Genomic DNA, 16,212 nt, shown 5'->3' with positions numbered 1-16,212 from the left:
ACTTTATTTATATTCATCAGTCTGGAATCATGTCTGCACTTCAGTTCTTCTGGGTTTGTTTACACCACAGGGGTCCTGAAAATGCAACAAGGGGTAAAATATTCAATTATAACCAGCAATTGTTGTTGTTGTTTCACCTGATTTAAGTTATAAAATGAATTTAAGGCTTAATTCAGCAAACTGAAGCCTTTCTGAGTTGCAGTACTAAAGTTCTGGGTGTGAATCTCAGGTTATGTGTGAACGGATCAGAGGCAAACACTTGGATAAAAGCAAATATTCATTTTCCCTCAGCATAGTCCCTTTATCCAAAATATGTTGCCCTTCCAGCTGCAACCCAGTACTGGGAAACACCCATACACACTATGGCCAGTGTAGTTGATCAGTTCCCCTATAGCGCATGTGTTTGGACTGTGGGGGAAACCGGAGCACCCGGAGGAAACCCACACCAACACGGGGAGAACATGCAAACTCCACACAGAAACACCAACTGACCCAGCCGAGACTCAAACCAGAGACCTTCTTGCTGTGAGGCGACAGTGCTAACCACTGAGCCACCGTGCCGCCATTAAAGCAAACATGCCATGTAAAAACTAAACGTTTGAACTGGAAATTATTAATTATTTAAATAAAGGTACAATAAGTAGTGTGTGTGTGTGTGTGTGGACAACAAGAATTCACAATACTTCTCAGTGGACAGATTAACTCAGACGTTAGTCATGTGTGTGTAAATAATATTAAAATAATTACTTTATTACTATATTTTTCATGTTTTTAGTATTAGTGTGTGTGTGTGTGTGTGTGTGTGTGTGTGTGTGTGTGTAGTCATAAACACCAGATACCACACAAACACACACAATACTTCTCTGTAAGCTTCTCTGATTCACTCTTGTGTAAACATTATCATAGTTAAGTAGTGTGTGTGTGTGTGTGTGTGTGTGTGTGTGTGTGTGTGTGTGTGTATAGTCACACCTGTTAAACCTGATCGCCTCTGTGCCAGAAAACACACAAACACAGCAGAAATCAGCACAATACACAGATAAACACACCTTCAGTTCACTTTACTCCAGCGGAAGGCTTCATTTATAACAAACACAGTCCTAAACTCGCGCTAATGTCAGATTTAAACACTGTTTTCAGTTAAACTCGGGTTTTTTGGCCCGAATCCTCGCAGATATCATCCGAAAACTCTGAGTATGAGAGTAAAATGCTGTTGTTTCTCACCTGAGCCTCGTCTGAGGAGAATAATGTAGTGTATGCTGAGGATATTCGGTCAGATTGAGAACTTGAGAGTGTCAGTTTCGATCAGGACAGGTGTGACAATACACAGGTAAATCGTTACAGTTTCTCAGAGTCACGTGACTGTCTGCCACGCCCACAAGATCACGCGCTGGGTTTAAAATAAATAAAAATAAATCATAAGCATATAAAAAGGTACAATAAAATGCATAATGATGAGTATGTAAAAATGAGATCTTTAAAGTTGTGAAACACCATTCACTGCACTAAAATATTAGCAAATATTAAATTCTACCTGTACTAAACTAAAGCACCTTAGTGCTGAACACACATCTATATTTGTTTATGTGTGTTTGTTGTTTAATTAACAGTAAACGAATCACTTAATCACATTTTGATGAGATTACTATTCTGGCAGCTCGTGTTGTTTACTAGCGCTGCACATGTGTGCGAGTCTGGCGCAGTGAAACCAAACTACACTGCGGATGAGCGACGTCTCTTTCATCCAATCACTACGCGATATGTGCAATGACAGCCAATCACGGTTGAGGATTAGCAGAGGGGGAGCGCACACACGCGGAAGCCCATCAGTAGCAGTTCGTCTGATACAGTTCGTAGCTGCAATGTGTTTTTCGAGCGCATCACGAGAAATATCTGCTTCATAGCTGACAAAATGATTTTTAAAATAAGTTAATATCTGAAAAGCATCATGAGTGGCGCGTGCAGGGAGGTGGTGACTCTCCAGCTGGGGCATTATTCCAACTTTATCGGGACGCATTGGTGGAATTTGCAGGTGAGTTTGTTTATGTGCAGTAGACTCGTTATAAATGTGTAATATAGTGTCCATGTAGCAACAATATCTGGCTTGACAAATTAATTCAGCCTCCAAAAGATGTTTTAAATCAGGTACAACCCCAGGCTCTTATTTGACCACGGTTATAATAGATAAAACTACAGTAAAACTTGACTAGCATAACCACAGTTTCCAGCTGCTTAAAATAGATTTCATACAGGTAAAGTGGATTTATATTGGGATATTCAGACATTCTCCTTAATAATATATCATCAGAAAGTATTATTTGCAAATTCTAAATAGGGAAATCATATTAGCAGCAAATGGCTATTAAAGTACAGCACATAGTCAACAGAGTCTCCTTGGCTGTGTTCTGGATCATTGTCTTGCTGAAATGGCTTCATCTTCATCCTCCTGCTAATGTAGATGTTGAACTGAAGCAGCTGATGTTCATTTACACTGAAGAAGGGCAGAGGATTGCTGAAGAACTACTAAGAGATTTCAGCTGCTGTCTGGGCTTTCACTGCCGAATACACCTCCCTTCCTTCATGTGTTCAATACTTTTTTACACTGTTCACTGAATAAGAGAGAGTTACTGTTGTTTTTAAGCCATTCTCTCATGCCAATTCAGATCAAATATTCAAAGTTACTTGGTAAACAATATAGATATTGCTAAATGGACGAATGTGCGAATATAAAACCAACTTTGCCTCTATCAATATTCATTATTTATGCTTGTATAGTCAACCCTGATAAAAGAAAACATCACTAAATATTCTAATGGTGTCCAAATACTGTTATCTATCATTAATATCTAGTTTATATCAGTGTTGATAATTAGTTAGTGTTTATAACTAGTACAAATTAATGTCTTTTAATATGTTTAATTAAAATTAGTTCAGCCTCCAAAGGATTAAGCTTCTGTGTGTACAATCAGGTAGAAACCCCAGGCTCTTATTTTACTACGGTAATGATGGATAACACTACAATATGGTAAAACTGTTAACTTTACTAACATCACCGCAGTCTCTGACATTGTCTAACTGCGTAAAATTGATTACATATTATTTATTTATGGTTATACAGTCAACCCTGATGAAAAAAACAACGAAACAAACATCTCTAAATATTCTAATGGTGTCCAAATACTGTTATCTATAGTTAATATCTAGTTTATATCAGTGTTAATATTAATAACTAGTTAGTGTTTATAGCTAGTACAAATTAATGGCTTTTAATATGTTTAATTAAAATTAATTCAGCCTCCAAAACATTAAGATTCTGTGTGTACAATCAGATAGAAACCCCAGGCTCTTATTTTACTACGGTAATGATGGATAACACTACAATATGGTAAAACTGTTAACTTTACTAACATCACCGCAGTTTCTGGCAGTGTCAAACTGCGTAAAATTGATTACATATTCATTATTTATGGTTATATCGTTGGCCCTGACTAAAAAAACAAATATATTAATAAGAAACCATCACTAAATATTCTAATGGTGTCCAAATACTGTTTTCTATCGTTAATATTAAGCTTATATCAATGTTATTGTTTATTTCTAGTACATATTAATGAATTTTAGTATGTTTAATATGTTTCTGGCATTTATTAAAATAATCTGTCACCAATAGAAGGCCAAAAAACTAAACACATTACCAGTAGAGATCAATAGTTTCCATTCATTGAATTATTTTACTTCGGCTTAGTCCCTTTGTTCATCAGAGGTGGCCACTGTGGAATGAACCGCCAACTATTCCAGCATATGTTTTACACAGTGGACGCCCTTCCAGCTGGAACCCAGTACTGGGAAACACCCATACACACTCATTCCATACACTACGGCCAATTTAGTTCATCATGTGCATGTGTTTGGATTGTGGAGGAAACCCACACCAACACGGAGAGAACATGCAAACTCCTCACAGAAACACCAACTGACCCAGTCAGGACTCGAACCAGCGACCTTCAGTAACTCCTGTATGTGATATTGATGATACACTCTGCTCACTGTTGGTTATATGACTGTGTGTTTTGTTCTGTCTGCTGTCAGGATGCGGGTCTGGTGTATGATGCGGATGTGCCGGCCGGCGAGCTGCAGAGTGACGTGTTGTTCAGAGAAGGGCTGACTCTGGCAGGGCACGTCACGTACACACCTCGCCTCATCGCCATCGACCTCAAAGGTAGAGCAGCAAGTCCATGCAAATGTCAACCTTGCCATGGGAAAACACAGTTTTTTTGTAAACTAACACATCTCTTTTTTTATTTTTTGTAAAATCTATAAAGTAATGTTTTTTCCCCAAATAGAGCTATTTAAACCATCTGGTGACATTGTATTTATATCTCAATGTTTATATCGCAAATAACTAAATATCACAATATCAGATTTTTCTCTACTGAATACTGTTAGACAAATTGTCTAATATCTGGAGACACTGTATTCGTGTCACAATATTTATTGCAGAAAAATAAAATATGGCAGTAGCAGGTTTTTCCAATATCGCTCAGCCCTGCAGTGTGTGTTATTGCTGTGTGTAATGTTCTGGGGTCCGTTCTTCGTACGTGGATTACTCAGTTAGCTGGATTTGGATATTGACGATTTGACACGATCCAGGATCGTTTCGTTCTTCAAAGCTGATCCGAGAGTTGTTGTCATGGCAACAGATCTGCTAGGTCAAACCTGATCGGGAGCAGGTTCAATTCATGTAAACAGGATTAGATCGGCTCAGTTCAAGCAAAGATAATACAGAAAGCATGTACCGAGTTCTGATATTTTCTTACAGTAAAAGTTATTTACACTTGGGAAAATAGTAAATATTTTTAAACTATATATATAAAAGTTATAGTCATTAATAAAATAAATAAAGTTATACATATTAATAAAACGTATGCAATCTGCACCCTCAAAATGAAAATACAAAGACTGCCACCTGGTGGTGTAAAGAGAAAACTTATTGAAATGAACTTTTTAGATCGCTTTAGTACAAATTGTGTATAATAGAAATGCACAATATGTGACTTTTTTTAAAAGCAATAATACATTTATGCAGTCATAAACATGTTTTGACAGTTAATATGCCAGTGATGCTTCACAAAAGTTGCAGACGCCTTTACCAATATCAAAATGCTTTTGAAAACATCCAGTTATTCTTTACACCGATTAAAAAACGGCTACTATAATAAAGAAAATCTTTTCTAAATGAAGAACTAAATACATTGATTTGCATTGAAATACATGATGAATACTCTTGTCTTGACACATGAAAGTGTAAAGCCTGCAGCTCACAACAAATGTGAAGTTACTGCGTGTCATATTTATCAAGCCGTTTACTGCTAATTTGATGTAATTTTGCTCACATGGATAATTGAATATTAATCAGATGATGTCATCACGCTGCTGTGCCGTCAGCCAATCGTTGCATTGCTGATCATGATTTCTAGGATCGATAGATCTGTCCTTAACAACAAATGCAGCGATCTCAGATCAGTTCATCCAGATATTCTAATCTGATTCGCGAACTTGTTTGAAGAACCAAATTAGCGAGAGATCAGTTATCAAGATTAAAAGATCCAGGATCTGCCAAATCATCTTAGATCATTTAAGCGAGGTACGAAGAACAGCCCCCTGATGTGATTGTTTTCTGCAGGAAGTCTTCAGACGCTGAGGAAGGAAGGCAGTCTTTATGACACCGAGAATGAAAACAGCGCCTTTACATGGTGCGAGCATCTGTATTTTATTTGTGTTTATGAATATTGGCATGTTGTATTTGCAGCATTAATGACGTCTGATTTTAATAAATGTCTTTTGATTTTAGGGATGGACAGATTATGACACATCAGGAAAGTCCTCCCAGTAAAAACTCTTTCCTGCAGGAGCTGGATAATCTGGATGTAAGAGTGACTGAAATAAGAATAATAATGATAGAATTAGGCATGGGCTGTTAAAAGATTCTGACAGTACGATGGATATAAATATCATGGTTTCACTATAGTGAGATTACTGATCTTAAATATATTCTTTTTAAATATCTGGGTAAAAAACTAAACCTTTTCCCCTTTGAAAGCATTATATTTTAATTTGGGAAACATGTATGATATTTCAGAGCAGTAAACATGTCAGGCTGAATTATTCAAAAGAATTATTGACTTCTGCTGTCTTCATTTCTTTCGAAAACACTGATTTCTTTACTATTTAAAAACGGCATCTTTGGAGATATTTTCTGCTGGAGATACTGCTCTCAAAAAATAAAAATGTAAATAAAAAATTGTGACTTTTCCAAAACGCAGAATACCTTGAACACAGTTATCGTCCCATGCCTAAATATAATACAGAGTTTGAAAAGAATCATAGTATCACTTAACCCTTAAAGACCGAGACAGCCGCCCGCGGCTAAAATAAGTATTGCTCTTAAATGTTTAATAACTTTTGATCCGCTGATCCGATTCATACAATTCAAAGATTGGCATAAAGAAGAGAATCTCAGCTTATCATTCGCGGACTTCCAGAGGCTCCGGAATCAGTGCGGTTACGTCATCAAAATTTGACAACGCTGATTTGACAAAGAAACGCTCGTCACTGTGTCTCCGGACAAACCAGACATGATACATTGATGCATTGTCCCTCCTCCATGCCCAGACTGGTTCAAACTCGCTATATCACAACCAATAAGCATAGGTTTCACTTTTGTTTGTGTACCAACAAGCTTTTTGAACAACACGGAATGAGAGAAAGGCATACATTTATGCGCGGCTAAATAAAACGCAAAAAAAATGTTTTGCATGAAATAATTTTCATACTAAGTACTTTTGCATGCACAGCAGCACAGAAACATGACAAAACAGTGACACAGCAAAGACGAACTGCTGCTCTTGCTGTTTTCAAAAGACACAAATGAAGGTGCAGCTGTTTGTCCGCATTGCAGACAACCATATCCAAATCCATATCCACAGACAACCATAATCAAATCCATATCCACAGACAACTATATCCATGCTGGCACATAAAACCTGAGGATGTTCCATATTGAATCTAGTTTCGTTATGTAACTATTTATGGTATAGTAAATATTTATATCTATTTTTTTTACTGAGGATTTGCACCATGTTTATTTGGACTTTGACACATTATTTATTATTTTCTTATTTTTTTATTTGTTCATTGTAAGTGGTGTTGTTTATAGTAACTGAAAATATATTATTTGGAAAAAGTCAAATTTGCTTCACTGTTCTATTATTTTGTAACATTTTTTTTCTGTTTAGTTCATTCCCAGAACTTTTGGGCAAATACATTGTCAGTAAATAAATGCATTTTTTTCCCCCATAGAAAAACGCCTTGAAATAACATTGAAATAAATTGCTATAACTTGTTCAGGGAATTGTGGATGTAGACAAAATTTATTTTGGAAGTATAAAACATCATAGCATGTATTTCTAAAGAAAGAAAAACAAACTTCATAAGGTTTTGTTTGAAATAACTAGAAAATGCCACTTTTTTAAAAAATCGTTTCTGGAAAATTCTGGAATATTTTCTGTCTGTTCATATGTTTTTGGACCAAAAAATATTTTAGACTGGACCTTTAAATGATACAGATTGAAACTTCAGGTTGTCCTGTTTAAAATGATATATGACACTTGAGGCTGACTGCTAAAATAAAAATAAAACTGCTTTTAAAAAAAATAATAATATAGGCCCATTAGGTGCCCACAAAATACCTCTAGGTCCCTCCTGCTAACTCACAGGGTAAAAAAATGATTCGTGCACCATTTTAAAAGAAAACAACTCAAAACAATGCTTGTAAAGTTTGGACAGGGGGGTTATTATTTATCTATTCATCCATATCTATCTATCCAGACAGGAGGTGTACTAGCAGAGTCAGATTTCAATCATCTTACGTCCTCGGTGGACAACTGCTCAGGTGTGTATGAGAGCAAACATAAGTCATGTGACGTGATGAATGAATGTGAATTAAAATATTGTCTTCATTTCATCTGTTCATTTTTATTCTATGATAATGTAGTAATTGTAGTGTTCTGAATCTATTTCTAAACAAATCATTTGAGTTGGTGATTCAGTGATCCGTCCAAAGTGAATCACTTGCTTTGTTTGTAAATCAGGGGTGTCCAAACTCGGTGCTGGAGGGCCGGTGTCCTGCACATTTTAGCTCCAACTTGCCTCTACACACCTGCAAGGATGTTTCTAAAAGCCTAGTAAGAGCTTGATTAGCTAGCACAGGTGTGTCTGATTGGAGTTGGATCTAAACTTTGCAGGACACCGGCCCAACAGGACAGGGTGTGGACACCCCTGTTCGAAATGAATCAGCTATTTTGAATGAATGATTCAGTTTCTCATTAAGAGAGACTTGCACCACTATGATATGCTATGCTTTACTCCCTGCATTCGCGTGGGTTTCCTCCGGGTGCTCCGGTTTCCCCCACAGTCCAAACACATGCACTATAGGGGAATTGGGTAGGCTAAATTGTCTGTAGTGTATCAGTGTGAATGAGTGTGTGTGGATGTTTCCTATGGGTTGCAGCTGGAAGGGCATTTGCTGCGTAAAACATATGCTAGATAAGTTGGCGGTTCATTATGCTGTGGTGACCCCAGGTTAATAAAGGGACTAATGCCGAAAAGAAAATGAATGAATGAATGAATATCCTGCATCACTTCCAAATACATACAGATTTAAACATGTAAATATCTCATGACAGAAGCAAAAACGTGAAATATTTGCGTGTTTATTTTGTGTGTGTTTATATTTAATGTTTGATCAGTCATATGCAGCCTAATTTGCATAACTTTAAAGCTGATTTTCTCAATATTTACATTTTTTAACCTTCAGGTTCCAAATTACAGACAAATATTGTTCTTCATTATTATTTTATTATTATTTAATCAGTTTTCAGATGATTTAAAAATCTCTACCTCCTCCAGAAAAGCTCCTTATGACTTGTTATCGAGACGTTACACACAGGCCAGTTTCATTAGTTTGCCTTTTTTATTACTTCAGTTAAACCACAAAAATCCAAAGCAATATCTGATTTGTATTAGTTTATTTTCAGTCATTTTTGATTAATCATTACTCTTTTTCTTTCTACGATGGAAGCGTACCCACAGTTTTGTCTATGCCTGTGTGCATATTATTATTGTATCTCCTGCAGTGCCTGGAGCCAGTGTTGCCGTGGAGACAATAAACAGCAGTCTGGAGCGAATACAGAAATCCTATAGGCTGGAGGGAAGCGTGAGGGTGTGGTCAGATTTCCTGAGGCTCCACCTACATCCTCGCACCATTTCTGTCATTAACCAGTACAACCATGACGGGTGAGAGACTCGTGCAGCAATGCAAACACATCATTTCTTGATGCACACATTAAAAATCTAATTCAGGTACTTTATTGTTATTCACATGTACGTATACAAAGAACAAAATTTGGTAACTTTGGCTCTACAGTTCCAATAGAAATAACTCTAAACAATAAATAGAACAATATATATATATATATATATTATACAGACTGACAGTCCTCATGGTTAGGATGCTCTCTATGGCACTCCTATTAAATGTAGTGAAAATGAGGGCAAGTCTTCTCATCATCCATCGCAGGAAGTGTAAACGTTGCAAAAATAGCAATATAACTGACAGAAATAGCTCTTCAGTTTCAGCCTTCTCTATTAAATGTTTTAGCATGGTAAGTTTGCATTGTCTGATGGTTTTGTGTGTGTGTGTGTGTGTGTGTGTGTGTGTGTGTGTGTGTGTGTGTGTGTGTGTGTCAGTGAGTCTGAGCGTCTGGAAGTGTTCGGCCAGGGGGAGGCGCTGTTACAGGGTCAGGTGTTGGAGGATCTGGAGGACCGGCTGCATTTCTTCATTGAGGAGTGTGACTATCTGCAGGTAACACACAGCACCTATTTTGGTGAATGCAAAAGGTTTTGAAAGAATATAAAGTGTATGTGCTGAGTGCTAAAAACCATAATAATGCATTAGTGAATGTTAAACTATTATTAATCAGGGCTGTACAAGTACTGAGACGCTGCCCAAGCTTGAGCTCCAGCTCCTCCTCGTACAAGCAGTTTTAATGCGTACACCCACCCCTAACCCCACCCCCAGTGACATCACTTGTAGAAGAACTGCAGCAATCCTCCTTGCTGAAGCTCAGCTCTGCTCAAGTGGCTCTGCAGTGAGCTCCACTTGAGGATTGCTGATGTTAGTAAATCTAATCAATAATAAAACCTCATTGTAAAGAGATGATATTGAAGATGATATATTGAAGATGAGCATCTCTCTGTCGTCCTATGCTCAGGGGTTTCAGGTGTTGTGTGACCTCACAGACGGCTTTTCAGGATTGGGGTCAAAGGTTACAGAGTATCTGCAGGACTCTTATGGGGGGCGTGGCATCCTGACGTGGGGCGTGGCTCCTGTCAATCACCCGGACACGGTGAGATGGAAACTAAAACACATCTGGATTTAGATTAAAGTGTGTGTGTGTGTGTGTGTGTGTGTGTGTGTGTGTGTGTGTGTGTGTGTGTGTGTGTGTGTGTGTGTGTGTGTGTGTGTGTGATTTTAACATTATGGATTTAGTGTAATGTGTGTGTGTGTGTGTGTGTGTGTGTGTGTGTGTGTGATGCTGACAGAGCTCTATGAAGGACCTGTACCACATGATGAACTGTGCGTTAGGGACGCTTCAGATGGCCAATCACAGCTCACTCTTCTGCCCTTTGACCCTGAGGGGCGGGTTATGCCGACGCCCACCTCCACCCACAGCCTTCCCGCTGCTCAACTGTGACGTAAGACAACATGAATGAAAATTAACATAAAAACATTGTGTTGCTTGAAACAAATCAAACATTTGATGGAATAAAATAACTATAAATTAACCCTATTGATTTATTTATTTTTTGGTGTTGTAGGCAGAAACTGTTTAAATAAGTGTTAAATTAATTAAAGCTTTTTCTTAATGTTATTGCAGTTAAATGCAGTGTTATATTAATTAAAGTATTGGAAAAATGTGTTTATTGCAGTTAGTTGCAAAGAAATAATTTTTTCTCTCTCTCTCTATATATATGTCTATATATATCTATATATATAGATCTATATATAGATATATAGACTTAAAAATAACTATTAAATGTCAAAAACACAATACTTTTAATTTAACTTGTACTAGAACTGCTGCAATGTGTTAAAAAATTGTTTAAATAAATAAAAATTAAAATGACAAAAGTCAAAAGCTTTCAAATAAAAATTTAAATAAAAAACTATAATAAAAACTATAATAGCTTGCCAGGATCACTATTTTAAAATAAAACTAAAATGATAAAAAATATAATAATAATATAATATGTATATATATATATATATATATATATGTATATATATATATATATATATATATATATATATATATATATATATTATTGAAACATATTTTATTTCAGCAAGCTTCCATGAAAAAAATATCTTGTTTTGTTTTAAGTAAATAACTAAAACTAAGAAGAAATTACAGTTTTTTTTTTCACTTATTTACTTTAAAAACTATAAGTAAAAATAATAAAGAATGTTAAGTTGTTTTATCGGCATGACTTTTTATTTGTACATATTTTAAAAATAGGAATATATTTACATTTTCTCTCTCTCTCTCTCTCTCTCTCTCTCTCTCTCTCTCTCTCTCTCTCTCTCTCTGTCTCAATTCAATTCAGTATTGCTTTATTGGCATGACTGTAAATGATTCAATATTGCCAAAGCTTGAAAAAGGAGGTATATGAAATATAAAATTACAATAACATTTCAAAATAAAAAAACAGAAACAAAATATCTAAATAATTAACATTTAAATAAACAATGTTAGAAATATAATAAGAATATAATAACTCTCTCTCTCTCTCTCTCTCTCTCTCTCTCTTAAGTTTAATTAGCGTTATAGGCATGACATGTTGTTACAATATTGCCAAAGCATTTTAGCAATGTATAGATGAAATAAAAGATACAGGATAATAACATGTAACAAAACAGACAACATTTCTGATCAATCTGCATTTTTCACCTGATCAATAATAATACTAATGATTAATAAATGCTAATATCTCTCTCTCTCTGTCTGCAGCCGCTGCTGTGGTATCACTCCAGCTCAGTTCTGGCTCTTGCTTTAGATGCGCTGACGGTTTCCTACAGAATGAGACACTGCAGCGCCACCATGTGGCAGCTCTCAGACGCGCTCACCACCTCCGGGAGGAAGGTCAGAGTATACATAACAAACACTTACTCATTCAGCATTGGTGATCTGATGTTTCTGGAATATCATTTAAGAAGGTCTTTTCCACTCATTCAATGTCTGCAGATGCAAGTCCTGAATCAGGGGTCTCTTATTTATCACTTTAAAGGGAACTTCAACCCAAAAATGATCATTTACTCCCCTTTACTTGCTTCAAACCTGTTTGAGTTTCTTTCTTCTGTTGAACACAAGATATTCTGAAGAATGTTGGAAACCTGTAACCATTGACTTCTATTGTGTTTGATTTTCCTGCTGTTGGACTCAATGGTTACAGACGTTAACTTATGAAGAATCTTGTCATCGATATTGTTTACCTCAGCTACTGCAGCACAAGCTGAATTTCCACTAGGATTAAAGTTTGTGTCCGCTTGTGTTTTCTGCAGGTGGTTTCAGCGTATGGCTCTGTGCCGTTTCCCATGATGCTCGGCGGCTGTTTGCCGGACGCTCTGGATGCGTTTTCTAATGCCGTGCCATGGAGATCCCTCTCTGCCTGTCCTGAGATCAGTGACAGACGCTTCTGCTTCAGCCAATCAGTGACTCTGAAGGGTGTGGATGAGCAAAGTTTAGTCAGGTCAGAGGACGCGTTTATACTGCATTATTAATACTAATTATATATATATATACATATGTACACTACTCAAATATTGTTATGGTATCATCTAAAGTTGCAGTAAAATTGTTTGCCTTCCTGTAAATTGTTTTTCCCTGTCAAATATTTCCCAAATGATGTTGAACAGATTCAGGAATTTTTCACAGTATTTCTGACAATATTTTTTCTTCTGGAGAAAGTCTGATTTATTTTGTTTTCGACTACAATAAAAACAGTTTTAAACACGTTTTAAGGTCACAATTTAGTTATGATTTTTTATTTAATTTTTTTTTCCAGTCGTTTACTCCCCGGGATGGAGGCGCCCAGTCCTCTGCACTACGAGCGTTCAGGAGAGGATGTTCTGTCTGCATACGTCAGGTCACATTACCCATCATCCCCACTGTGAGTCTCACACACACACACACACACACACACACACACACACACACACACACACAGCAGCTCTGAGACTGTTGTCCTGTGACTGACCTCATATCTGTGTGTGTGTGTGTGTGTGTGTGTGTGTGTGTGTGTGTGTGCAGGGCGGTTCAGCTGGTCTCCAGTGGCAGTAAAGTGACTCCTCCATTCCCGCAGATCTTCAGTCCGTCTCTCAGTGCTCAGGGTTTCCTCCAGAGCCACAGCACTCCTGCGTCCCGTGAGTCTCTTCGATATAAAACCGCCCCTTTCCTTCAATTGTTTGTGAGCATGCATTCAGATCCGCCTTAAGTTTGGAAAGCCACGCCCCCACATCTCAACAACATACAGAGCCAAATCATCCTGCCTGCCTTTGTTTTGTTTCTTTCTTTTTCAGATATCCACTTATTAAACAGAGCTTCATCACACTACTGTCAGCTTATTAAGATTTTTAAACTTTTTTCATTGTGTATATGTAAAGATAACATTTAAACAATCTGATTCATGTGTTTTTATCACCCTTTGTTATTTTATACTTGTAGATTTCAACAGCAGTGCACTGCAATTTATTAAAATGTTCAGTAGTACTAACAACAGACTTTATCAGTTTTAATTCATCCAATTCATCCATTTTCAATTTATCCAAACCAGAAGTTTACATACACTCCAAAAAAAGGAACATGGGAAAATTTTATTTAGAGAGTTTTTATTAATTTCTAGACAGTCAAAAGTTTACACACATTTCCTTTGTATTTTTAGCTTTGCTGTTAAACTGTATAACTTTGGTCAAATGTTTTGGGTCTCCTTCCACAAGCTTCTCACTATATGAGTTTTGGCCCATTCCTCTGGCAGAATCCAGAGTCAGATTTGTCTTGCTCGCACAAGCTTTTTCAGCTCTCTCCACAAATGTTCTATAGGATTGAGATCAGGGCTTTGTGATGGCCACTCCAAAACATTAGAAACTTCCAAAACCCTGACAGCATCATCTGAGCTTTCCCAGAGGCAGAATTACTGTATGTAAACTTGACTTTCAATAACAGTTATAACCATTTCTCAAAACAATATCTCTCTCATTATTCTGCTATTAAGCAGAACAGAAACACATGTGCTCCTAGCCCTAACTTACCTAAAAGAGAACAAGTGTAGTCACATTAACATCTGACTTCTCTAAATGGTTATGAGCCTTTTTATTTATTATAAATTATAAAGTAATAATCTCCCTTGTAAAACCATTGGAGTCTAATATGTCAAAAACTAAACTAATTTGCAGATTTATGTGCTAACATGTATGCAAAATGAATGGATATTAAATTAAACAATGCATCAGTTGCATATTTAAAACAACATTTAATATAAATACATGTTCGGCTTTTATTTTTCATTCTCTTGCATACCAATAGCCATCGACTACTATAGTGTTTCTGCTTCCTTTACTGGAAGTTGATTATTCGATTTCAACATTCTTCAAAATATCTTCAATTATCTCAAAGCTCAAAGAGATTTGGAAGCAAGTAAAGGCTGAGTAAACAATGACAAATGTTCATTCTTTGTGTGTACTGTCCCTTTAAATCTATTCTTTCCGTGTGTCCAGCGTCCTGTCCGCCTGTGTCATGTCTTCCTGTGCTGACGTCTCTCCAGAGCAGTCCTGCCGTGGGTCTCCAGCTATCGGAGCTGCAGAAAGCCTGTGCATCGCTGGACCTGCGGCGCGTGGCCCCCAGTTTCCTCACGCACGGCCCCGAACATGCAGAAATCAGCGAATACCTGGAGCAGCTCCGCAACCTAGCGCACTGCTACCGACAGAGCCACAGCCGCTCTTCATCAGAGGAGGAGGATGATGATTAGAGCTCATCTGTACTGTGTTCAATCATTGAGCTGCATTCTAGGCTTGCTGGGAGGAATTATGGGAAATGAAGTCCCTGTACATGCTGTTCATAAAGCAGCTGGAGCATTCTGAGAAGACTGAGAGGATGATTCCTGCAGATCTTTCATAATGCTTCTTAAAATGAGCTGAATCAACACAATTCTTGAGTGTTTTTATGTTCAATACACTTAAATTTGTAGATTGATTGAATTGTGTGGAGCCCAGCGTTTATACGGTGTGGCGCTAACACATGTTTATAGCATGTAAACCTGCTTGTCTAGAAATAAACAGGAATTTTGTTCTTAAAGAGACAGTTCACTGAAAAAAATATGGGTTACACTTTACAATCATTAGTGAATGTGTTTACTTACATCAACTAATAATGAACAATACTGAAATAGAGCATTTATTAATCACAGTTCAGCATTTACCAATGCATTATTGACATAATAATTAACATTAATTAATGCACCGTGAGGTAACACCAACACATGTATTTTCATTAAGATGAACAAATACTGTAATTAATGTATTGTTGATTGCTTGCTCATGTTAGTAAATGCATTAACTAATATAACCTTATTGTAAAGTGTGACCAAAATATGTGTACTTACCAGTTATCATCATTAGATTACAAACATTTGAGTTGTTTTTAATTTCTTCTGTTGAACACAAAAATAGATATTTTGAAGAATGTTGTAACGTCTGACTTCCATCGTAGGAAAATACAAACAAACACAATGGAAGTCAGTGGTTACTGAGTTCTGGTATTATTTCAGAGTATGCTTTTTTTTGTGTTTAATAGAAGAAATGCTTCAGTAGTCAAAAACCTTTATAAATGATGACTGAGTTTTAATTTTGGGTGAACTGTCTCTTTAAAACAGTGTTGAATTATCTGACTTGAAGACAGTTAACGGTTATTATACAGAATTTATTTGCATTCATCAGATATTGTATTAAAAAACATTTTATTTTGGTTTATTAATGCTTTTTCAGTTTCTGAAGGAAATATACACTTCTAAAATGCTAACTTGTCTGTGATTAACTCATTT

General features: G+C 36.6%; 2 protein-coding genes across 10 annotated transcripts in view; one reads left to right on the top strand and one right to left on the bottom strand.

Annotated features, from left to right (window-relative positions):
• The window catches only part of tmem79a (transmembrane protein 79a), a 6,654-nt gene extending 5,312 nt beyond the window's left edge, over positions 1-1,342 (bottom strand). For 3 of the 9 annotated variants that reach the window (XM_087295083.2, XM_087295079.2, XM_087295081.2), the window contains exons 1-3: positions 1,222-1,304; positions 970-988; positions 1-75 (exon numbers count right to left, since the gene is read on the bottom strand). The exon at positions 1-75 is cut by the window's left edge and continues 156 nt beyond it. The gene's annotated coding sequence lies outside the window, so the exon portion shown is untranslated. 9 annotated transcript variants of the gene reach the window in all.
• A 510-nt stretch (positions 1,343-1,852) lies between these two features.
• On the top strand, positions 1,853-16,190 carry msto1 (misato mitochondrial distribution and morphology regulator 1). The gene is given in 14 exon segments (NM_199887.1): positions 1,853-2,029; positions 4,087-4,216; positions 5,681-5,750; positions 5,849-5,924; positions 7,885-7,948; positions 9,192-9,351; positions 9,805-9,919; positions 10,329-10,463; positions 10,660-10,812; positions 12,129-12,260; positions 12,680-12,867; positions 13,183-13,287; positions 13,428-13,540; positions 14,891-16,190. Coding segments are annotated over 14 exon segments (1,776 nt in total). The 5' UTR covers positions 1,853-1,945; the 3' UTR covers positions 15,142-16,190.
• The last annotated feature ends 22 nt before the right edge of the window (positions 16,191-16,212 follow it).

Source organism: Danio rerio, chromosome 19 (genome assembly GCF_052040795.2).
Source record: "Danio rerio strain M-AB ecotype USA chromosome 19, GRCz13ab, whole genome shotgun sequence".
NCBI lineage: Eukaryota > Metazoa > Chordata > Actinopteri > Cypriniformes > Danionidae > Danio > Danio rerio.
Note: the sequence above shows the minus strand (reverse complement) of the source record. Positions and strands in the feature narration are given on the sequence as shown.